At 38.3% G+C, this 26,062-nt stretch overlaps 1 protein-coding gene across 9 annotated transcripts in view; it reads right to left on the bottom strand.

Moving 5' to 3' along the window:
* Positions 1-26,062, bottom strand: part of BRAF (B-Raf proto-oncogene, serine/threonine kinase) — a 174,596-nt gene that overhangs the window by 83,577 nt on the left and 64,957 nt on the right. For all 9 annotated transcript variants that reach the window (XR_002340233.1, XR_002340234.1, XM_021078584.1 and 6 more), the window contains exons 2-3: positions 18,317-18,418; positions 5,231-5,494 (exon numbers count right to left, since the gene is read on the bottom strand). Coding sequence is in view for 7 of the 9 variants with exons in the window: in XM_021078584.1 (XP_020934243.1) it covers positions 5,231-5,494; positions 18,317-18,418 (366 nt within the window). In the remaining 2 variants the exon portion in view is untranslated. The remainder of the gene's footprint in view (positions 1-5,230; positions 5,495-18,316; positions 18,419-26,062) is intronic.

The raw sequence follows: 26,062 nt of genomic DNA, 5'->3' as shown, positions 1-26,062 counted from the left end.
TGTTCTATTTAGTTCTTTTCTCTTTTTTTTTTTCTGTACTCTATTTAATTGGTCCATGTATCTGTCTATATCAGTACAACAATGATTTAATTACTGTAGTTTTGCAATAAGTTTGTTGTTCCTGCAGCACGTGGAAGTTCCCAGGCCAGGGATTGATCCTGCCCCAAAGGAGCCACCTGAGCTGCCACAGTGACAATGCCAGATCCTTAACTCTGCTATATGCCAAAAGGGAAACTCCTGTAGTAAATTTTAAAATCAGTAAATGTGAGACCTTCAATTTTGTTCTTTTTCAAAATTATCTGGGTATTCAGGACTCCTTGAGATTCCATAGTGAATAGTAGGATGGATTTCTCTATTTTTGCAAAAAAGCTGTTGGGATTTTAAAAGGGACTACAGCAAATAAAACTGTGAATTTCTTTCAGAAGTGGTTGTGCCATTATACATTCCCACTAGCAGTGTAAGAAAATTCCATTATTCCACATCCCCATCAACAGTTGGTATGAAATTTTAGCTGTTCTATTAAGTGTTTAGTGGTATCTTGTGCCTTTTCTTTGCACTTCCCTAATGACCCAGGATCTTCCCATGTGACTATCTGCTACTCACATATCTTCTTCGGTAAATTATCTATTCAAATCTTTTGCCCATTTTTATGAGTTGTTTTGTTATTATTGAGTTCTAAGAACTCTTTATATATTCTGTATTTGTGTCCTTGATCAGGTATGTTTTGCAAAGATTATCTATTAGTCTGTGGGTTACTTTTATTCTCTTAATATTGTCTTTTGAAGAGTATAAATTTTTAATTCTGATAAAGTATAACTTATCAATATGTTCATAGGGATTGTGCTTTTGATGTCATATTTTAGAAACTACTGCCAAATTCCAGGTCACAACTGTTTTCATATACGAACTTTATAGTTTTAGGTTTAATTCTTACTTTTTATTCCTTCTTCTGTGTTCAGTTTTCTTCCTAAAGTAATTTTTTGGTAGTTCCCTCAAGCAGAGCCTCAGAAAAGTAAACTCATCTAGAAAGGGCTTTGTTGTGCCTCCCAACTCATAGTGTACCTGGTTGGCTAAACTCATACTTTAGCTAAGCAACTTATCAGTACTGTTCAGCATTTTAAGTATATTATTCTATTGTCTTCTGATATCTATAGATGTTATGAGGCAATTTTTTCTATAATCTGATTACTATTCTCTTAAGGTAATTCTTCTTAAGGGCTTTTACTTTATTTTTATTTTGTTTTGAAAGTTCCCTGGCCAGGGATCAAACCTGCGCCTCAGAGACCCAAGCTGCTGTAGCAAATAATGCCGGATCCTTAACCTGCTGTGCCACAAGGAACTTCCCTAAGTGCTTCTGAAACAATATTCTTTCATTTTCCTTTATCTAATAAGTATGGATTCAAATTTATTTAACTTAAAGCTTATTCTTCTCAAATACTTAGATTCAGTCTTTCAAAAAGATGAGCCATCATTTCATTTAATTTTGCTCTTCTCCTTTATTTCTAGTCTTCTCACTTTCTGGAACTGCTTTGAGGCATAAATTAAACTGTTCATTCCGCCCTTCATGTCTCTTAACTTGTCTTTTATATTTTCTGTAACTTTTCCTGCTTCCTAGAGTTCACTAATTCTCCCTCTTCAGCTGAATTCCATCTACTTTTTACCTCATCTGTTGAGTTTTAAATAAATATTTATTTGTTTACTTATTTGTCTTTTTAGGGCCACAACTGTGGCAATTTGGAGGTTCCCAGGCTAGGAGTTGAACTGGAGCTGTAGCCACTGGACTATGCCACAGCCACAGCCACTCCAGATCTGAGCCACATGTGCGACCTACACTATAGCCACAACAATGCCAGATCCTTAACCCACTGAGCGAGGCCAGGGACCAAACCTGCGTCCTCATGGATACTAGTCAAATTCATTTCCGATGAGCCTCGATGGGAACTCCTAAATATTTTAATTCTTATACAGCATTTTAATACTTGCTCTGTAATACACCGTAACCAACTTGACACACTGATATTTTATTTAAAGTGTTACTCTGCTACTTCCTCAAATCAGCATCAATATGTTCATTAGTTTTCTTCCTTGGTGACAACTATTTCTTTTTAACTTTCTGTTTTAATTTGTTTGATTTTTTCCAACTCTATTACAAAAAATTTCAAACATAAAAAATTAGAGAAGGAATGGTACAATTAACATCCAAATTCTCTCGGGTTCTAAAATTATGTTTTCATATCTGTTTTCTCTCTTTAACATTTTGTTTTCCATTGTACAGTTTGAAAGTAAATTCCAAATGGATTGACTGAGATAGAATTCAGAATAGTAGTTATGCTTGAAGGTGGGGACTGAACTGAGGGAGCACAGGAGAACACTCTCAAACATTAGAAATGTTCTGTATCTTGATCTTCACAGCAATTACATGAAAGTCACCGGGCTGTAAACTTGAGATCTGCACACTTCACCACATGTAGGTTTTATTTCAAAAAAGGAGAGTTCCCGTCTTGGCTCAGCGGAAATGAATCCAACGAGGAACTATGAGGTTATGGGTTCAATCCCTGGCCTTGCTCAGTGGGTTAAGGATCTGGTGTTGCCGTGAGCTGTGGTGTAGGTTGCAGATGTGGCTCGGATCTGGTACTGCTGTGGCTGTGGTGTAGGCCAGGGCCTACAGCTCTGATTTGACCCCTAGCCTGGGAAGCTCCACATGCCACAGCTGTGGCCCTAAAAAGACTAAATAAATAAATAAATAAATAAATAAATAAATAAATAAAAAACAAAAGGGACAAGGGGATTGTAGGCCTCATGAATATCTACCCCTAAATATTTAAGCATGTATTTCCTAAGAATAAAGATATTCTACATAATAACATTCCTATTATCACACTTAAAACTAATAATTCCATAATAACATGTTCGATCAACAATCAACATTTCCCATCTCAAGGACTTCCATAGCTCTTCTTCACCCTGGTCCCAAACCAGGACCACACACTGCATTTGGCTGTTTTTTTGAGGGTTTTTTTGGTCTTTTTTTTGCTATTTCTTGGGCCGTTCCCGCGGCATATGGAGGTTCCCGGGCTAGGGGCCGAATCAGAGCTGTAGCCACTGGCCTACGCCAGAGCCACAGCAATGCGGGATCTGAGCCACGTCTGCAACCTACACCACAGCTCACGGCAACACGGGATCGTTAACCCACTGAGCAAGGCCAGGGACTGAACCCGCAACCTCATGGCTCCTAGTTGGATTCGTTAACCACTGCGCCACGAGGGGAACTCCGCATTTGGCTGTTTTGTCTCTTTAGTCTTATTTAGTGTAGAATAACTTTTTTATCCTCCATGACTTGAGTCCAGGCTGTTTGTTTTATAGAAGGCCTGCCTTCTAAATTTGCCTAATTGCTTCATCACAGTGCTTAACTTTTTCCTCTAACCACTGTGCTTCTTATAAACTGGAAGGTCCAGAAGTTTTAACATTTAGCACAACCATTTTTAGCAATAATACTTCAGAGATGATAACTGTCATCCACTGAGTATTTTATTTTATCTTGTTTTGTTTTGTCTTTTTAGGGCTGCACCCATGGCATATGGAAGTTCCCAGGCCAGGGGTTGAATTGTAACTGTAGCTACCAGCCTACACCACAGCCACAGCTACACGGGATTCAAGCTGTGTCTGTGACCTATACCACAGCTCATGGCAACTCAGAGCCTTAACCCACTGAGTGAGGTCAGAGATCGAACCCACGACCTCAAGGATCCTAGTGGAGCCGCAACAGGAATTCCCCATCCAATGAGTCTTAAATTTTAAGGGCACCTAGAAATTCGATTTGCTTCTTTCTTGGGAGTCTAATTCTGCTGTTTTTTAAGTCTTCTAAAACACTGATGGTATACGATTTCCTTACCTATTATAACTTGATATTTTGACCTTGTCATTGAGGCATTATCCATGTGAATTTCACGAGACCTATATGGGCTAAAGGAAGCTTTACATTTGTTTCTGCCCAGTGCCTGAGTGCTATTACTACTCCAGGACCAGTTATGTTAACTTCTTGGATTGAGAATTCCTCAATAATGCAGGTTATATAATCATGACCATCACACTACGATAAGAAGAGGTTTACACTTAAGAATTCATAAGGGAATCTCTACCCTTTATTTGGAGCCCTGGCAAAGTCAGACAAATTTCACTGTAATTTATGTGTACTGGTGAATAGATTTTCTTCTAATTTGTCATTCTGCTGAAGGTAAAGCTCTTCAGCGACTCAGATTTACATGAGGATCTGAGCTCCGACTCCCTCTGTGATACTGGCTGAGGCCTAGTCTTGTATTTCCACACACTGACATTCACATCCCTTTGTTGCACAGGGTGACAAACTGACCTCACTGGAGGCCACTACAGCACAGGTCGGCAAAGTTTTTCCATGAAGAAGCAGCATTACTACTAATGCTGAGGCCACACATTTAAAAATGACTTTGGTCGTATTTGGAAATCAACTTTTTTTTTTTTTTTTTTTTTTTTGTGGCCGCACCCGTGGCATATGGAAATTCCCAGGCTGGGGGTCGAGTCACAGCCACTGTAGAAGCAACGCCGAGTAGTTATGTTGTGAGCCGCATGGGAAGTCCTCAACTGTTCTTTTATTAGTATCAAAAGCAATCATATACATTATAAAAAATATTAGTGATTAATTATTCACTTACGTCCACTAGTACTACTTGTTGCACTTGAGGATTATAGACCATCTATAATAATCCTACAGATTTCTCTGCACTAAATGTTACTTACAGAGTACTGTGTTCCAATAATGAGACTAATGACCAAAAATCAAAAGTTACGTAAATAAGAGGAAAAATGTCAAGCACACTAAAAATCCAACATTTGATAATAAATCCAAATAGGGATTTCTCAAGTGCAAAGAATGAATCTTACCTGACATATGTTAGACAACAAACAAGGTGAAGTCTTGAGATTCTGATTGATTCTAAACTAGTACTTAAGACTTGAGTGTGGTTCAAGTCTGGCAGACAGCTTTAAATGTCAAATCTGACCCTAATGACAATGCAATTTGTTCCAGCTAAGGAGCACAGACTTGGGCACCAAATAACTATGCCTTATCCATTCTTGTTTGAAATGGATGCTTCCACTTACATGACCACCGAGTATTACACTACATTTTCAACAAGTCTTTCTGAAAAGGAAAAGTACAAAGAAAAGGCAATGATGATATTAAAAGTTGACTCACCACTGTCCTCTGTTTATTGGGCAGGAAGACTCTAACAATAGGTTTTTGTGGTGACTTGGGGTTGCTCCGTGATGCATCTGTGGGATTTTGAAAAACTGAAAGAGATGAAGGCAGCACAGAAAGGCTAGAAGAGGAAGAAGATGTAACGGTGTCCGTTGATGCAGAACTAGAAACAGAAAAATCAGTTCCATTCCCCAGGGATTCCAATAACTGCTGTTCTCTTTGCTGGAGGGCATCTAGCTTGCTGGTGTATTCTTCATAGGCCTATAAAATAAAGTAAACGTATATTGAATCTGGACTTTTTCCTGACAGCAACAAAAAGAAATGTGAAATTTAAGTTTTTGATTATTATCTCTCTCTCATCTAGCTAACAGGGATTTGTGTTACAAGTTACCAAAAAAATGTGTTAGCAGCATTGTAAATCAGTACTTTTACATTTTTTGTTGTTTGTTTTTTTGTCTTTTGTCTTTTTTTTTTCTTTTTTTTTTTTTGTCTTTTTGCCATTTGTTGGGCCGCTCCTGCGGCATATGGAGGTTCCCAGGCTAGGGGTCTAATCGGAGCTGTTGACACCAGCCTACGCCAGAGCCACAGCAACCGGGATCCGAGCCGCGTCTGCGACCTACACCATAGCTCACGGTAACGCCGGATCGTTAACCCACTGAGCAAGGGCAGGGATCAAACCCGCAACCTCATGGTTCCTAGTCGGATTCGTTAACCACTGCGCCACGACGGGAACTCCTTTTTTTTTTTTTTTTTTTAAAGTTTTATTTTTTAAATTTTTTAAAATTTTTTTGTCTTTTTGCCTTTTCTGGGGCTGCACCCGCAGCATATGGAAGTTCCTAGGCTAGGGGTCTAATTGGAGCTGTAGCAACCGGCCTATGCCAGAGCCACAGCAACGAGGAATCTGAGCTGCGTCTGCAACCTACACCACAGCTCACGGAAACGCCAGATTGTCAACCCACTGAGCAAAGCCAGGGACCGAACCTGCAACCTCATGGTTCCTAGTCGGATTCGTTAACCACTGCGCCATGAAGGGAACTCCTGTCTTTTGTCTTTTTAGGGCCACAACTGTGGCATACGGAGGTTCTCAGGCTAGGGGTCAAATTGGAGCTGTTGCTGCAGGCCAACGCCAGAGCCACTGCAACGCCAGACCTGAGTCGTGTCTGCGACCTACACTACAACTCAAAGCAACATCAGATCCTTAACCCACCGAGTGAAGCCAGGGATCAAACCAGCAACCTCATGATTCCTAGTTGGATTCATTTCTGCTAAGCCACAAGAGGAACTACTTTTTTTTCTTTGATCCTTTTTTTTAGGGCTGCGCCCACAGCCTATGGAGATTCCCAGGCTAGGGGTTAAATTGGAGCTGTAGCTACTGGTCTATACCACAGCCACAGCAACGCCAGGTTGGAACCGCATCTTCAACCTACACCACAACTCAAGGCAACGCCGGATCCTTAACCCAATGATCGAGGCCAGGGATTGAAGCTGCATCCTCATGGATGCTGGTCAGATTCACTTCAGCTGAGCCACAACAGGAACTCCAGAACTTTTACTTTTAAACTGATAAATCTTTTGTTGTAAGACAATACATCTAGAAACAGACACACGTATATGTCAATAGCCATGAATATTAATTTTTAAAAACAAGTATTTGCAATTTTCTGGTCAAGCCACAATTTCTCTTCCAAACTATATATCTAACTTGAGATAAAGTACTGCATCAAAGATAAATATCCCATCTACTAAAAATTAATTTGTTTCCAGAAAAGTTGTACACATATAAAGTTTCATGCATCTCTTTGTCTTACACCTTTCTTTCCCTAAAGAACAGAGAGGAGTTCCCGTCGTGGTGCAGCTGTTAATGAATTCGACTAGTCATCTCTTTGTCTTACACCTTTCTTTCCCTAAAGAACAGAGAGGAGTTCCCGTCGTGGGGCAGCTGTTAATGAATTCGACTAGTAGCCACGAGGTTGCGGGTTCGATCCCTGGCCTAGCTCAGTGGGTTAAGGATCTGGCGTTGCCATGAGCTGTGGTATAGGTTGCAGAGGCAGCCTCGATCTAGCATGGCTGTGGCTGTGGCGTAGTATGGTGGATTATCATTTCTCCCTACTACCCCAAATAGATGCAATACTACATTTATGAAAGGCCATAAAGGAGAAACACAGATTAAAACAATGGCATTTCCCAGCATCCAAGGAGTTTATTACTAGAATGCAAAGAAGCAAATGGATACATTTTAATTTGCATACGTGTTGTGAACTAAACAAAGAATGTTCCTGATGCAAGGTTGGAGTAAGGAAAGAAGGGGGCTTAAATTAGCATTTCAATAGAGTTAAGTGGGGAGAAGAGAGTACTGTGTAGTACAGGAGAAATTCTGTAACAAAGTAAGGAGGTTAAGAAATTTCAAGACTGAAGAAAACTATGGAGTAGTACAGCTGAGTATCATACAATACCTATCAAGGGATCAACAGATGTTTGTGAAATTTAAGAACAGGAACTCAAATAATAAGCCCGGAAAAGTGGGTAAAGGACCAGTTGTAGAGAGTGTATATATATACTATGCTATGAAGTGTGAACTACATTCTATAAGCAAGGGAGAAGTATCAAAAGCAGAGAATAAAAGGGAAATTTCATTGTGATATCAGCCACCACACCTGATAAGCTTGATCTTACCATAGGATTTCTGGGATGTAGGGGAGGGAAAATACCAAAATAAACTACTAACATAAAGAGCCTAAACTACATCAAAATGCTTTCTCCTTTACAATCTAACAGTTGCCCAATGCAGTAAAACATTTCAGGGCATTGTAACCAAATCAATTCAAAATTTTCTAAGCTGTATTTCAACGTAACTTTCAGTTCCACAGGCTAATTACTTAAGGGCATCTCTTTCAATATGGTCCCCTCTTATTGAGCCTTAAATCATTGAATAAATACATATTGAGCATACATGTGCCTGGTACTGTTTGGGGCTCAAACTACAGAAAAAAAAAAAAAAAAAAAGATAGAAAGACCAATACAATCCCTACCCTTTGAAGAGTAATTATTATACATGCAGCCTGGGAGACAAAAATTCCGCTTTGCATATATCAAATATTCCCATTTACTATCATCTGGGCAAGTACATTTAGTACACAAAGTAAGGCTTAGAAGGAGTTCCCGTCATGGCGCAGTGGAAACGAATCTGACTAGGAACCATGAGGTTGCAGGTTCGATCCTTGGCCTTGCTCAGTGGGTTAAGGATCTGGCATTGCCGTGAGCTGTGGTGTAGGTGGCAGATGCAGCTCGGATCTGGTGTTGCTGTGGCAGTAGTGTAGGCCAGTGGCTACAGCTTCAATTAGACCTCTAGCTTGGGAACCTCCGTATGCCACGGGTGTGGTCCTAAAAAAAAAAAAAAGAAAAAAGACAAAAACAAAAAACAAAGTAAGGCTAAGGAAAAGATACAAATGTAAACAAATATTCTGAATGTTATTTTTTTTATCAAAATGTTAGCCTTAATAATACTGTTCCCTCCACTGTGGATTACAATCTCTTATTTCACAGCATTTACCAATAACTCATCTTAAAGTACAAAACACTTATTCCACCTCTCTCCATGCTCATAGCTGCAATCTATCATGGTACTTGCCTACCTTGTTCTATACCTGACTTGGCTCATTTCACCCCATTATCCTTGCTGCATTCAGTGTGCATGGTGATTACTCTTTCATCATTCCTGTCTTAAAGTTCTCCAAACCTCTTCTCTATAAAGGCACTTACTTCCACTCACCTCCAAGATCCAAAGATACAAACAGTTCTTTACAAAAGATTTCCAAATAATGACAAGACCTCCATTTAGAACCTCCCACACCCCTGTGCACACACACTGATTCCACCTTCTTAAATTTCAACCTCACTACCACACTAATCTGGTTCATGGTCAGTATCAATCCCTTAGAGTTTCTCAGATTTCTTTGCTGTTTTACTTCCTACACTTTCTGGCTCACCTTTTCAACAATGCCAATGGTAACATCTTGGACTGTCTGGTTAATTATTTTACCAACTTGCTTGTCAAACACCAACTTTGGGTAAATCCTATCATTCAATTATTCCATTCTTCTCAGGTTACAAAACACTGCTGAAGAACAATAACTGGGCCAATTAGTTCCATTATCAATTCATGAAAATTAGTCCTTCACACCACTGTCTGAAAATTTTTACTGATTTTTAATTCATATTAACATTCCTCACAACACTTACTCCAACCATTTCTATGCTTTTCTGCTTCTAACTTCATCCTCAACTCTGATTCACTCAGAAAAAAGCATTAACTTCAAATTTTCTCTGAAGATCCAAGGTATCAAATAAAAGCTTCTTTGTCCAAGCAATTCTCCACCTCTTTCCCCATCCCTTCTTTTGCTCTCAATTTTGCTGGCGTGGTAGCTCTTCTAGAGAGGCATTTCTTGGTTCACCGTTATCTGCACTTTCTCTTCTATCTTCCACCCTAGCCCTTTCCTCTGTTTTCTTACCCTGCAAGTCCTGTGAGCAAGTCCTTCCACATGAACACACACCTCAAGCACCACGACACCATCAACCAAAATTCCTCTAGGGATTCAACAAGTTACAGAAACCAGATATTCCCTCAGCAGGCAGGTTTTTTTATAAAACCTCATTCTTTCTCATCAAAAACCTACTTATTTTTCAAAGCCTAATTCAAAGCTCTGCTTAATAAAATGCAAAATCAGTATTTTCTCCTCACTTCCCTTAGAGTATTACCACACTCTTTTACATGTGGCTTTTCTTTTCTTTTTTCTTTTAAGGGCTGCACCATGAGGCATGTTGAAGTTTCCAGGCTGAGGGCTGAACTGGAGCTACAGCTACCAGCCTACGCCACATCCACAGCAATGTGGGATCTGAGCCTCAATCTGCCACCTACACCACAGCTCACAGCAATGCCAGATCCTTAACCCACTGAACGAGGCCAAGGATTGAATGCCCATCTTCGTGGTTCCTAGTTGGGTTTGTTAACCACTGAGCCATGAAGGGAACTCCTATATGTGGCTTTTCAAAAAAAAAAATCATCTGTGAAAAAATTTTGTGCGCATTAAGTGAAATAATACTAGTAAAAGGAGTTATTACAGAAACTACCACACAGCAAAAACCCAACAAATATTTTTATCAGTAGTAATAAGTAGTACTAGTTCTTATTATCATTATTACTGTTACTACATTACATAGCTGAATTTTTTTTTTTTTTTTTTTTGTCTTTTGCCTTTTTAGGGCCATATCCACGGCATACGGAGGTTCCCAGGCTAGGGGTCCAATGGGAGCTGAAGCCAGTGCCCTGTCACAGCCACAACAACTTGGGATCCAAGCCGATTCTGCAACCTACACTAGGGCTCATGGCAATGCCAGATCCTAAACCCACTGAGCAAGGCCAGGGATCGAACCCAAGTCCTCATGGATGCTAATCAGGTTCACTAACAGCTGAGCCATGACGGGAACTCCAGCTGAGTTTTTGACATGACTCTGAAATAGTAAAGTAGTTCACGGGACAGCTCATGTTATTTACTTATTTTCAATGGATCTTTTTTATTTTTTAATTTTTTTGGATTCTTTTTTTTAATTGAAGTATAGTTTGTTTATTTTTAAACTTAAAAAAAGATTTTAAGAACATTTAATATTATTAAGATGAAAATACTCCTCAAATTGATCTTCAGATTCAACAAATCCTTATCAAATTCCCAGTGTTTCTGCAGAAATGGACAAGTTAATCTTAAAATTCAAAGAGAAGCACAAAGTACCTGGAATAACCAAAATAATCTTGGAAAAAGAATAGAGTTGGAGGATCCACATTTCCTGATTTCAAAAGTTACTATAAAGCTACAGTAATCAATACATGTGATACTAGAATAAGGATACACATATAAAACAATATAATACCAAAAGAACTGAAAACATGTATCTACCACAAAAACTTATACATGAATGTTCACAGTAGCTTTATTTACTGTAGCTAAAAAGTGGAAACAATCTAAATGTCCATTAATTGACAAATGCGTAAACAAAATGTGATATATCCAGGATAGAATATTAGCCAGAAAAAGGAATGAATGCTACAATGAATACTACATGCTACAACATAAATTTTTAAAACATTATGTAAAGTGAAAGGAGCCTGTCACAAAAGGCCATACTGTGTATGATTCTATTTACACAAAATGTCCAAACAGGCAAATCCACAGATTTAGAAAGTAGGAAGTTCCCTAGCGGCACAGCATGTTAAGGATCTGGTAATGTCACTGCTATGGCTTGGGCTGCAACTTTGGTGTGGCTTCCATCCCTGGCCTAGGATTTCCACATGCTGTGATGCACTCAAAAAAACAAAACAAAAAGTAGAAAGCAGACCAGTAGTTGTTAGGGGCTGGAGAAAATGACTGCTAACGGGTAAAGGGTTTTGAAATTACAGAGTGGTGAAGATTGTACAGTTTTGTTTATATACTATAAACCACTTTAAAAAGTGAATCTCAGAGTATATGAATTACTTCTAAATTTATTTATTTATTTTTTGTCATTTTAGGGCCACAACCCATGGCATATGGAAGTTCCCAGGCTAGGGGTCGAATCAGAGCTGTAGCCTCTGGCCTACACCACAGCCATGGAAACACCAGATCTGAGCCATATCTGCAACCTACACCACAGCTCATGGCAACACCCAATCTTTCAACCCACTGAGCGAGGCCAGGGATTGAACCAGTATCCTCATGGATACTAGTTGGCTTTGCTACTGCTGAGCCACAACGGGAACTCCTACTTCTCAATTCAGTGAGAAGAAAATTAAGGACCTACTTAATTAAACTGTAATGAGAAAAAGCAGTGAAATAAAAAAAATTTTATCATTAGAATATTCATTATATTTATTTTTATGGAACTTAACTCACAAGATTCAATGAAATCTTTCAAATTGCCCACAACTGGTATTTAATGAACTGTTCTGCATTCCATAAGAAGCATCTAGGGAGTTCTCATTGTAGCTCAGTGGGGTGCAAACCTGACTAGTACCCATGAGGATGCATGTGTGATCCCTGGATTCACTCAGTTGGTTGGGAACCTGGCGTTGCCATGAGCCATGGTGTAGGTTGCAGATGCAGCTCGGGTCCTGTGTGGCTGTGGCTGTGGTGTAGGCCAAGAGCTACAGCTCTGATTGGACCCTTAGCCTGGGAACTTCCATATGCTGTGGGTGCAGCCCTAAAAAGAAAGAAAGAAAGAAAAAGGAGGAAGCATTTAGCTTCCAGTATTTTCATTGCAGTATTTCTTTTGGTAAATGTCTCTGCATTATCCTGGGTTCTACACAGACTGAAGATCAGAAAGGCTGTCAGCATCATAATAATGATCTAGCAATTAAGAGCACAGGCTTTGATAAAAAAGACCTACATGTGGGGAAAAGGTAAGCAGTCATAGAAGACTCATTAAAAAAAAAAAAAGCACCGCCTCTGAGTTCAGAATGCCTGGCTTCAAACTTACTACTGGCTATTCCATTTACTAGCTGTTTGACTCTGATCATGTTATTATCAAACTCCTCTGTATCTGAGTTTCTTCATCTATCAATTGGAAATGAGATGATAAATCATAGGGAGGGTAGAGGATTAAATTATTTATGACAGGCTTGGAACACTGCCTGGTACATAGCAAGCACTCAATAAATGTTAGGCGCTTTAACGCCATTATCTGTCTGGGGGGGACCCTAGCATACATATAAATTCTCTGGTAGCGGGAGGAGTCAGTATCTTAACACTAGATATGTAAAGTGATTCCAGAAACTTTATCCTTTCGTCTCTAGAATCCAATACATCAGGTCCAGAAAGAAGAATCTACTACTAGAAAAGCACCTAGCTTTTCCACATTCTATCTTACCCACATTCTTTCTCATCAAAAACCTACTTATTTGTTGGATGAGTAAATCAGAAGAACTGGGAGAAAAAAGAAATTATGGGGCATGACTTTTAGGGGAAGTTCATCTTTCCTTCTTTTGTATGATTGTTAAAAAAAAAAAAAAAGATTGGAATTGAAAGTTGAAAAAACAAATCTGAAATTCTTTAGAGTATGATAGCTCATTTCACTGTCGTTATCATCAAGGGAATCAAGAGAATGTTAATGATTATTCATACACCAGCAGGGGAACATACAGAACAACTTAAAAGCTAGTTTTTTAAGCAAATGAGTACATAGAAAAAAGAAAATCATGAGGATTTCTGATGGTGATACAACTGATTTCACTGATTGCTATAAGAAAGAAATGGAGGTTTAGGTAAAGACTTATGTTCCTATGAAAACATCAAATGGGTTTTTTGAAATGCTATGAAATGAAATAACTATGGCTCAAATTCTATCTGCCAGTGTACAAAGTAATCTGAAGTCAAACTATGATCACTGGAAAAATTTTACTTCTCAGCCTCTTGTTTCAGGAAATGTGAGCAAAGTCAAAAGTCTAGGGGTGTATGTAACCCCATTCTGGCTGGTGAGATGTAAAGACTTTCAGGGTACTTTGAAAGATCCTCCTCCTCAAAGAACTCAGTACACAAGACAGCATCTGTGATCTCTGCTTCCTGATTTGAGGTGTTGTATTAGAATAAGATTCTCAGATCTACAGCAGTCATGACAAAAAAAACAAAAAGGACTACAGCAGTCCACCCCAGCATCTGACAACTTTGAGCTCTTGAACTATAGAACTAATCTTGGAATAATTTACCCCCATTTCTTGTTATGGGAGGAAAAATAAAACCCTGTTTGGACAACTTGATATTTGGTTTTTGCAAATAAAAAAATTATAATTTTTATAGATCTCCTAGATTTATTCTGTAATTTTCCTCATCTTTCTTCTAATATTTTCTATCTTTGTTTTGTTCTACTTTTTGTAAGATTTCCTTAACTTTCTATATCATTTGTTTTTTGTTTTGTTTTGTTTTTTATTTTTAGGGCCACACTTGCGGCATACGGAGGTTCCCAGGCTAGGGGTCAAAATGGAGCTACAGCTGTCAGCCTACACCACAGCCACAGCAATGCCAGACCCGAGTCATATCTGCAACCTGCACCACAGCTCACGGCAACGCTGGATCCTTAACCCACTGAGCGATGCCAGGGATCACACCCGAAACCTCATGATTCCTAGTTGGATTTGTTACCGCTGTGCCATGACGGGAACTCCTCATTTGTTTATTTACATGCACACACAGATATACACACACATATTTAAATTGTCTGCTACACTATTTTAAATTACTATTTTAATTTCAAGAGCTCTTTCTTATTCTCTACTTTTGCTCTTTAGTACAATCATGAAACAAGAACAGATTACTACATCTTATCTCTGATGTTAATTATAGTTATTTTCAAGTTTTCTTCTGTTCTATGCACTGAGTTCCTTTTGACCATTTCTACCTTTATTTCTCCTGTTAAAATCTTTCTTCAAATATCTGGATATTCTTAACTGTCCATTTGTATTTAAGAGTTAAGGACTCTTAAGATGTCAATACTACCCAAAGCCACCTACAGATTCAATATAACCCTACCAAAATCCCAATGTGTTTGCAGAAATAAAAAAAATCCCACCCTGAAATTCATGAGGAAATTCAAGGGATCCCAAAGAGCCAAAACAATCTTGAAAAAGAAGAATAAAGTTGGAAATTTGCATTTCCACAATGAGGCACCACTTTATACTCATTAGAATGGTTATTATTAAACACACATACACACATGCACGTACAAACACATACCCATACACAGATGTTAAGTGTTGGTAAGGATATAAAGTGTTCTTAGTGAGAATGCAAAAGGAAGCTACTTACAACAAAGAGTATGGCAATTCTTTGAAAAATTAAAATCAGAACTACCATGATTCATTAATTCCACTTCTGGTTATATATCCCAAAGAAGTAAAATCAGCATTACTTACAATAACCAAAAGGTGGAACCAACCAACCACTGACAGTAGCTATCAACAGATAAATGGATAAATAAAATGGGATATATACAGATACAATGGAATACTATTCAGCCTTAAATAGGAAAGAAATTTGGGCCCATGCCTACATATGGATGAACATTGAAGACATCATGCTAAGTGAAATAAGCCAGTCACAGAAGCATAAATACTGTATAATTCCACTTATATGAGGTTCCTAGAATAGTAAAATTCACAGAGCTAAAAAGGAGAATGGTGGGTCTCAGTGGGTCATCAGTGGACCCGCCATTTCTACAGCTTAGGGAAGTTCACAGGCTAGGGATCAAATTGGAGCTGCAGCTGCTAGCCTACATCACAGCCATGGCAAAACCAGATCGGAACTGCATCTGCAACCTACACCACAGCTTGTGGCAACACCTGTTCCTTAACCCACTGAGTAAAACCAGGGATCGAAACTGCATCCTCACAGACACTATGTCGGGTTCTTAACCTGCTGAGCCACAATGGGAACTCCAAGGCTCCTTTTCATAGTAAAACAAATGGTAATAAATTCAATGTTTTAACTCATTTATATATTTATTTTCTGTAACTACCCTGATCAAAATATAAGCTATTTGAATGCAGAGACACGTGTGTGTGTGTGTGTGTGTGTGTGTGTGTGTGTGTGTGTGTGTGTGTGGAGAAGGGGAGGTTGTTTTGTTTTTTGATATATCCTGAGTGTCTAGAAAAGTATAAATGTTTAGCAGGCACTCTTCCCACCTGTGATATTATTTCCATTTTAACAATGAAGTAAGATATAGGAAGTTTAGGTAACCTATCTGCAGAAATTAAGGCATAGCTAGAATTCAAACACAGGGTCTGTGTGCCTCCATGGCTCATCTTAACCACAGTATCATACTGCCTTCTACAGAGAAACTGTGTAATGTCAGTCCCTGAGAGTAAGAACCTACATGCTAATGATATAGCTGTGAGTTATAGCTTGCTATGTACTGTCCTGGTTTGATGTAATTCAAATAGTAAAAAGCCTGAAGAATACGTATGTGGAGGGGGCAGTGAATCCCTGCTATATATATATATATATATATATATATATATATATATATATAAAACATGGTTATTGCTGCAAACACATTACATCTCATGATGGGGAAAGTTTCCTGACACAAAAGTGGTTGGCAGAAGAACTGCTGGTTAAGTTGTCTCATTATCATAAACAAAGAATTACTCTTTTCAACAAGACTATTTGCCTCCTCTGACCCTTCTACTCATCCTCCTCACAAATATAAATAAAAAAGACAGTATGGGATGTCAGCAAGTATACTATCTAGCATTCAGAGGTATGATTTCTACTTAGCACTGACACTAACTGGCAGAGTGCTCTGGGATATGCCAGAAGTAGAAGAAAACAGTTTATCAGTGGTTATTTCCAAACTTCCAAGTTTTTATTTTTTATTTTTGTCTCTTTAGGGCCACACACCCATGGCATATGTAAGTTCCCAGGCCAGGGGGTTGAATCAGAGCTGCAGCTGTGGGCCTACACCACAGCCACAGCCACACAGGATCCGAGCCACATCTGCGACCTACACCACAGCTCATGACAATGCTGGATCCTTAAACCACTGAATGAAGTCAAGGATCAAATCCAAGTCCTCATGGATACTAGTCAGATTCATTACCGCTGAGCCATGATGGGAACTCCCAAACTTCCAAGTTTATTTTAGAAATGCAAACTTACTTCCTGTTGAAATACTGAAGATTTAACTTGCCCTTTAATAATAATTAGATTACTAAAGTAGAATTTTTGTTTAGGAGTCTAAAAGTCCATGTCTAAAAATCTCTGGCATTTGAAGGCATGTGGTAATCTGACCAGTTCTAATTTAGGGTTATCTCCCTATATGTCTAGTGATTACAGCTGGAGCCAGCTTTTACAGAGACAGGCAGGAGAGTGTGTGGTGGCAGCAGAGTGGGTTGTGGCGTCTGACCATCTAATATCTAAGATTCCGTAACAGCTTCCTTGCTGTGGAACCTGAGTGACTTACATAAGGAAACTAATACCAAGAAAGCTTATCTGTGATTATAAATAGCAACTACTATCTAATAGGATTAAAAACAATGACTAATCTATAAATTTACAATGTTCAAGGCTTGATACAAAAGCCTTAAGGCATTTTTCCCCTCTTCTTTTCAGGGCCTCACTGGTAGCATATGGAAGTTCACAGGCTAGGGGTCAAGTCGGAGGTGCAGCTGCCAGCCTATGCCACGGCCACATGGGACACAGCCACAGCAATGTGGGATCCAAGCTGCGTCTGCAACCTACACTGCAGCTTGTAGCAACCCACTGAGCAAAGCCAGAGATCGAACCTGCATCCTCAGGGACACTAGCTGGGTTCTTAACCTGAGACCCAACAGGAAATCCTTTAAGACACTATTAAACAGGAGTTCCTGCCATGGCTCAGTGGTTAGTGAACCAGACTAGTATTCATGAGGATGTGGGTTCAATCCCTGGCCTCCCTAAGTGGATAAAGGATCCAGCATAGCCATGAGCTGTGGTGTAGGTTGCAGACATGGCTCAGATCCCGTGTTGCTGTGGCTGTGGCGTAGGCCAGCAGCTACAGCTCGGATTCGACCCCTTGCCTGGGAAGCTCATATGCCTTGGCTGCAGCCCTAAAAAGACCAAAAAACAAAAACAGAAAACAAAAAAAAAGACACTATTAACAGTAATGTTAAGCAATTTCGAGCTATTTAAATGTTGTAAATTTTACCCATAAGAAAGTACAAATCTATCTGGGGGGAATTTGTTCTGAAAAAAGATATTTCACAAAATTCTCCTCATTTTCTAATGCAGTAACTAGTTTTAACCTCCACAAAGAATGCCTTCTCTCTCTTTAAAAAATTTTTATCTTACCAGAGTACCATTTTGAAGTTTATTAACAACTTCTCCTTTAGTTTTGACATTATCCATATTACAAAATACTACATATTTATTTTAACAAGTGAAACAAGATTAAAAAGTACAATAAAGACAAAGCTAATTCTTCCCGTATCTATTTCTAATCCCACTCCCTAAAATAACCAATTTGATCAGCACAGATGCTCATTTCTTCTTTTCAAAATTACAACAGACATGACACTCAAAAGCTTACCTCCAGATATATTGAAGGTGGATTATGCTCCCCACCAAATTTGTCCAATAGGGCCTCTATATGTTCTTGTGTCAATTTAATCATTTGTTTGATATTCCATACCTAAAAAATATTTTTGAAAATTTTAAGTAAAAATCATTTAGAATATGCATTAGAAATATTTTAATAATTCTATTAAAATACTGCAGTTACTACCAGTGTTCCCTGAAATTTAGAGCATAGAGATTGTTTAGGATAGTGGTTTTTCCCCCTTTTATTATTAAACTAATTTAAAAATTTTTCCTACACTAGTAATACAATATATTCTCAACCATAAAAGATTCAAGTAATAACATAAGTACTCTGGAACAAGCAATGAAAATCTCTTTTCACCTTCCCCACACTCCTGGACCCCTGCAGAAGGTAAATGCTGTTTACAGTTTGGTATGCATTCTTCAATATCTTTTTGTTCAGATAAAAAACATAAACACACATATAAAATATACAAACACACATATATATGTAAATACTTTTAGCATTTGCTTTTTTCATTGAACAACATGCCATAGGAATTCTTTCCATATCAATATATTTTACTTCTTTTAAATGGCTGTATAAGTATCCTTTCAAATGGCTGTATTAAGTATAGATAGATACACTCATTTCGTAATATTGTTATGACACTGCTTATTTCAATGGTCTTTAAACTTCAATGGTAACCTAAGGCTAGGGAGACATGGACAATTTCACGAGTATCAGTTTCCAGATCTTCAGTGTCTATTTGTACTCTTCCTGATTGATCTGCTTGAGAACTAGTTCTCCTCTACCTTGCTTCTTTTAAAATCACCACTTTGCAGGAGTTCCCATTGTGGTTCAGCGGTAACAAACCTGACTAATATCCATGAGGATGTGGGTTTGATCCCCGGCCCCACTCGGTGGGTTAAGGAGCCAGTGTTGCTTTGAGCTGTGGTGTAGCTTACAGATGTGGCTCAGATCCTGTGTTGCTGTGGCTGTGGTGCAGTCTGGCAGCTGTAGCTCCAATTTGACCCCTAACCTGGGACCTTCCATATGTCGCAGGTACGGCCCTAAAAAGCAAAAAGGCAAAAATAATAATAATAATAATAATAATCACCACTTTGCAATTCTCCATTTTATAAAAGAAAGGCAAAGTTCTTATCCATCTTAAATCTTACTAAGGTACACTGTTCTGAGCTGTATAAATCTCAAAGCACCTAACAAACAAGAGAAGAGGGAAAATCCCTTGACAAAAAGCGGGGAAAATTAAGAGCAAGACCTTATTTTATTAATGAAACAAATTCTTAGCAAGGCTTCAAGCCTTATCCATTTATCCAGTGAGCTGAGAATTTAGAAGTTTAGTGGTGTTAGTACAAGCACATGTTATAAGTTTATTTTAAGATAAGTGCGAAGTCAGATTTTTTTTTCTTAATGAAAAATGAGTTCAATTTATCTGAGTGGTTTGAGAACCTCACCACTGTGCTTTGCAAATGACACCACTGTATAAGGGAGATCTCGCTAAACTGAACGATATAAACTTGCAATTTTAAGCTGTAACCAAAAATGTATTTAACATATACATACAACAGAAATGATGGACTTTTAGACTATTCCAAGTTATAATGAAAAAAGTGAGATAACTAAAAAATGTACAAGGGAGAATAAATGAGCAAAGAGAATCAGGACCCTTGGTTTATTGAATAATTCCCTTACTAGAAAACATTTATATTATTTCACTTTTATCAACTTCAAATAATGTTTCAATGAATAGCTCTGAACTGCCTTTCTGGGCAAAGGTACAAGTTTTCCTTTTAAATACTGAGGCACTCCTGGATTAAAGGATATGCACAATAAAAAAGTCAATATGCCAAATGGTCTTCCAAGAGGAAAAACCATTCTCCTTTTCACAGGGTATGAGGCCACTCTTTGCCCCACAATCCCACCAACACTGGGTATTTTCCTACTTTTAAACTACTCCTAATCTTTTTTTTTTTTTTTTTTTTTTTAATTTTCCCACTGTACAGCAAGGGGGTCAGGTCATCCTTAGATGTATACATTGCAGTTACAGTTTTTTTCCCCCACCCTTTCTTCTGTTGCGACATGAGTATCTAGACATAGTTCTCAATGCTATTCAGCAGGATCTCCTTATAAATCTATTCTAGGTTGTGTCTGATAAGCCCAAGCTCCCGATCCCTCCCACTCCTTCCCCCTTCCATCAGGCAACCACAAGTCTCTTCTCCAAGTCCATGATTTTCTTTTCTGTGGAGATGTTCATTTGTGCTGGATATTAGATTCCAGTTATAAGTGATATCATATGGTATTTGTCTTTGTCTTTCTGGCTCATTTCACTCAGTATGAGATTCTCTAGTTCCATCCATGTTGCTGCAAATGGCATTATGTCATCCTTTTTTATGGCTGAGTAGTATTCCATTGTGTATATATACCACCTCTTCCGAATCCAATCATCTGTCGATGGACATTTGGGTTGTTTCCATGTCCTGGCTATTGTGAATAGGGCTGCAATGAACATGCGGGTGCATGTGTCTCTTTTAAGTAGAGCTTTGTCCGGATAGATGCCCAAGAGTGGGATTGCAGGGTCATATGGAAGTTCTATGTATAGATTTCTAAGGTATCTCCAAACTGTTCTCCATAGTGGCTGTACCAGTTTACATTCCCACCAGCAGTGTAGGAGGGTTCCCTTTTCTCCACAGCCCCTCCAGCACTTGTTATTTGTGGATTTATTAATGATGGCCATTCTGACTGGTGTGAGGTGGTATCTCATGGTAGTTTTGATTTGCATTTCTCTTATAATCAGCGATGTTGAGCATTTTTTCATGTGTTTGTTGGCCATCTGTATATCTTCCTTGGAGAAATGTCTGTTCAGGTCTTTTGCCCATTTTTCCATTGATTGATTGGCTTTTTTGCTGTTGAGTTGTATAAGTTGCTTGTATATTCTAGAGATTAAGCCCTTGTCAGTTGCATCATTTGAAACTATTTTCTCCCATTCTGTAAGTTGTCTTTTTGTTTTCTTTTTGGTTTCCTTTGCTGTGCAAAAGCTTTTCAGTTTGATGAGGTCCCATGGGTTTATTTTTGCTCTAATTTCTATTGCTTTGGGAGACTGACCTGAGAAAATATTCATGATGTTGATGTCAGAGAGTGTTTTGCCTATGTTTTCTTCTAGGAGTTTGATGGTGTCCTGTCGTATATTTAAGTCTTTCAGCCATTTGGAGTTTATTTTTGTGCATGGTGTGAGGGTGTGTTCTAGTTTCATTGCTTTGCATGCAGCTGTCCAGGTTTCCCAGCAATGCTTGCTGAATAGACTTTCCTTTTCCCATTTGATGTTCTTGCCTCCCTTGTCAAAGATTAATTGACCATAGGTGTCAGGGTTTATTTCCGGATTCTCTATTCTGTTCCATTGGTCTGTCTGTCTGTTTTGATACCAGTACCACACTGTTTTGATGACTGTGGCTTTGTAGTATTTCTTGAAGTCTGGAAGAGTTATGCCTCCTGCTTGGTTTTTGTTTCTCAGGATTGCTTTGGCGATTCTGGGTTTTTTGTGGTTCCATATAAATGTTTGGATTGTTTGTTCTAGTTCTGTGAACAATGTCATGGGTAATCTGATAGGGATTGCATTGAATCTGTAGATTGCTTTGGGTAGGATGGCCATTTTCACAATATTGATTTTTCCAATCCAGGAACATGGAATATCTTTCCATTTCTTTACATCTTCTTTGATTTCTTTGATTAAGGTTTTATAGTTCTCGGCATATAGGTCCTTTACCTCTTTGGTCAGGTGTATTCCGAGGTATTTGATTTTGTGAGGTACAATTTTAAAAGGTATCATTTTTTTTGTATTCCTTTTCTAATGTTTCATTGCTGGTATACAGAAATGCAACTGACTTCTGAATGTTAATCTTATATCCTGCCACTGTGCTGAATTTATTAATCAGTTCAAGGAGTTTTGGGGTTGAGTCCTTAGGGTTTTCTAGGTATAGTATCATATCATCTGCATACAGTGACAGTTTGATCTCTTCTCTTCCTATATGGATGCCTTTTATTTCTTTTGTTTGTCTAATTGCTGTGGCTAGGACTTCCAAAACTATGTTGAAGAGCAGTGGTGAGAGTGGGCATCCCTGTCTTGTTCCAGATTTGAGTGAGAAGGCTTTCAGTTTTTCCCCATTGAGGATTATATTTGCTGTGGGTTTGTCATAAATGGCTTTGATTATATTCAGGAATGTTCCCTCTATACCCACTTTGGCGACTACTCCTAATCTTAAGGAGTAAGGTGATCTTGTTATTTCAAATTTGTATTTCCCAGAAAGTTGAGCATTTTTCATGTCTACTGATCATTTAAATTTCTTTTTGGACAATTCCCTATCCATATACTTTCTCTCTTCTATTTTTTTCTTGATTTATAGACACCTTTTATTCTGGGTATTAATCCTTATTATCCTACAAACGTGGCAGTCTTTTCTTCTTTCTACTTTATGTTTCTTGTCAGAGAAAGTCTTGCTACTCAAAGCACTGTCCACAAACTAACAGCTGCATAATCTTCTGGAAGTTTCAGAGTAGCAGAATCTCAGGCTTCATCTCAGATCTACCAAACTTTAACAAAATGACCCATGTTGAAATTTGAGAAGATATGGTAGATGTTTCTAATTTTTTCTATAGTCAGATATTACATTATTTTCCTTGGCTAATTTTTCATATCCCCCAAAGTATTAGATGTTTTCTTTTCTCTAGCTAGATTTACTCCCCAGGTGATGTGATCTAAACATGTGGATTCAAATGCCAAATATGAACTGATGAAGCCCCAATTTTTTTTTTAACGTCCACAGCTGCAAGTTCCCAGGCTAGGAGTCAAATATGAGCTATGGCTGCCAGCCTATGCCACAGCCACAGTCACACCAGATCCCAGCCCTATCTATGACCTTTTAACACAGTTCACAGCAATGCTGGATCCTTAACTCACTGAGCAAGGCCAGGGATCGAACCTGCATCCTCATGGATACTAGCTGGGTCCTTAACCCATTGAGCCACAACAGGAATTCCAAAGGCCCAATTTTTCAATACAGCTCTGGTCCTCTCAATTCTAGACTCTTTTTTTGTCAAATTACCTACTGAACATCTCTACTATGATAACTAATAAGCATCTCAAACTTAACATGTTGAAAAATTAACTTCTAATCTACCTCTTCCCAGTACCCCTCAAAACTTGTTTTTCCTACAATCTCTTCATAGAAAATGACAAACTTTCTCTACGATGAGTTCACTGACCACCCAAGCAGAACTGCTTTGAAGTCAGAATTTGATATTCTAAAACTGATTGTTTTTCATGTCTATACGCTACTTTGTTGAGATCAGAAACACGTTTTATTCATCGTTTATCCCTTCATTACTTATCTTGGTGCATCTTAGTTATAAGATGAATACAATCAGTGCTGGAGCTAAGATTTAAGCTGTCTTCAGAACAGAATAAGAGAAAAATTAATCCTAGTTCAGTGATTCTTTCCAGTACAGGAAATTATTACCTAGTCTTTTTTTTTTTTCAAGCTCCACAGATACAGCTCATGAGCAGTGAGGGTAAGGAACCATTTCCGCAAAGAATGGAGAAGGGAAAAAGAAAAAGAAAAAAAAAAATCTAAAAAGTAGAGTAAGATATGGTAAACCTAAGTAGATATATATATAGTTTTGGTCTTAAAAAGGTTTTCGTGGAAAAAAAAGAAAAACTGCTACAACAGTCCTAAAAGAGAAATAAAAGAATTAAAAAGAAATAACAAAAAATTTTCAGGAAATGTACTAGAGGATTTCCTATTCTGTTTTGCTCTTCCAGTAGAACACAGCAACTAAAATCAGGCAACACTAGTCAGCAAGTGATCATTTCTAGCAACTTCACAAATGGCAAAACTCCCTCACCAAAAAAAAAGTTGAATTTTTAAAAAAAGCCTATGTTAAAATATAAATGCAGACAAACTGCTATGGGAGGATCTGAACAGTAGTGAGAGCAGAAAAACTGCAGCCACTGACTTCGCTCCTCTCCATAAAAAGTTATCAGGGAGTTCCCCTTGCGGCTCAGTGGTAATGAACCCAACTAGTGTCCAGAGGTTTGATCCATGGTCCTGCTCAGTGGGTTAAGGACCCAGCGTTGCCGTGAGCTGTGGTGTACGTTGCAGGTTCGGCTCGGATCTGGAGTTGCTATGGCTGTGGTGAAGGCCAACAGCTGCAGCTTTGATTTAACCCCTAATCTGGGAACTTCCATATGCCACAAGTGTGACCCCGAAAAGACAAAAAAAAAAAAGATATAACAATTGTAAATATATATGCACCCAACACAGGGTCACCTCAAGATATAAGAAAATTGCTAACAACCTTAAAAGGAGAAATTGAGAATAACACAGTAATAGCAGGGGACTTTAACATCCCACTTACAGCAATGGACAGATCATCCAGATAGAAAATCAACACGGAAAGACAGGCCTTAACTGATGGATTAGACCAGATGGACTTAGTAGATATTTATAGAACATTCCATCCAAAAGCAGCAAAATACACATTTTTCTCAATTGCACAAGGAACATTCTCTAGGATAGGTCACATTCTGGCCAACATATCAAGCCTCGGTAAATTTAAGAAAATTGAAATCATATCAAGCATCTTTTCTGACCACAAAGCTATAAGACCAAAAATCAACAAGAAAAAAATGCAAAAAAACCCACGAACACATGGAGACTAAAATACATGCCACTAAACAACCAATGGATCACTGGAGAAATCAAAGAGGAAATTAAAAAATACCCAGAAGCAAATGACAACAAAGACACAACAATCCAAAACCTATGGAATGAAGCAAAAGCAATTCTAAGAAATTCTAAGAAATTTATAGCAATACAAGCCTACCTCAGGAGACAAGAAAAAGCTCAAAAAACCCCCTAACCTTATATCTAAAGTAGCTAGAGAAAGAAGAACAGACAAAACCCAAAGTTAGTAGAGGAAAGAGATCATACAGATCAGAGCAAAAATCAATGCAACAGAAACAAAGAAACCCATGGAAAAGATCAATGAAACTAAAAGCTGGTTCAATGGAAAGATCAACAAAATTGATAAACCCTTAGCCAGATTCATCAAGAAAAAAGAGAGAGGACTGAAATCAATAAAATTAGAAGGAGTTCCCATCGTGGCTCAGCAGTTAGCAAACCCAACTAGCATCTATGAGGACAAGGGTTCGACCTCTGGCCTCGCTCATTGGGTTAAGGATCTGGCATTGCTGGGAACTGTGGTGTATGATGCAGATGTGGCTCAGATCCTGAGTTGCTGTGGCTGGAGGCTACAGCTCCAACTGGACCCATAGCCTGGGAATCTCCATATGCCATGGGTGCATCCCTAAAAAGACCAAAAAACAAACAAACAAAACAAAAAATAAAATACAATAATACACAATTAGAAATGAAAAAGAATTTACAATGGACATCACAGAAATACAAAGGAACATAAGTGACTACTACAAGCAACTACATGCCAATAAAATGGACAAATTCTTAGAAAAGTACAATCTTCAAAAACTAAACCAAGAAGAAGTAGAAGAGATGAATGGACCAATCACAAGAACTGAAACTGCGATTTAAAAAACTTCCAACAAACAAAAGTCCAGAACCAGATGGCTTCACAGGGAAATTCTATGAAACATTTAGAGAAGAGCTAACACCTATCCTTCTGAAACTATTTCAAAAAACTGCAGAGGAAGGAACACTCCCA

The sequence above is a fragment of the Sus scrofa genome, chromosome 18, assembly GCF_000003025.6.
Source record: "Sus scrofa isolate TJ Tabasco breed Duroc chromosome 18, Sscrofa11.1, whole genome shotgun sequence".
Taxonomy (NCBI): domain Eukaryota; kingdom Metazoa; phylum Chordata; class Mammalia; order Artiodactyla; family Suidae; genus Sus; species Sus scrofa.
This window is presented reverse-complemented; position numbering and strand designations above follow the sequence as displayed.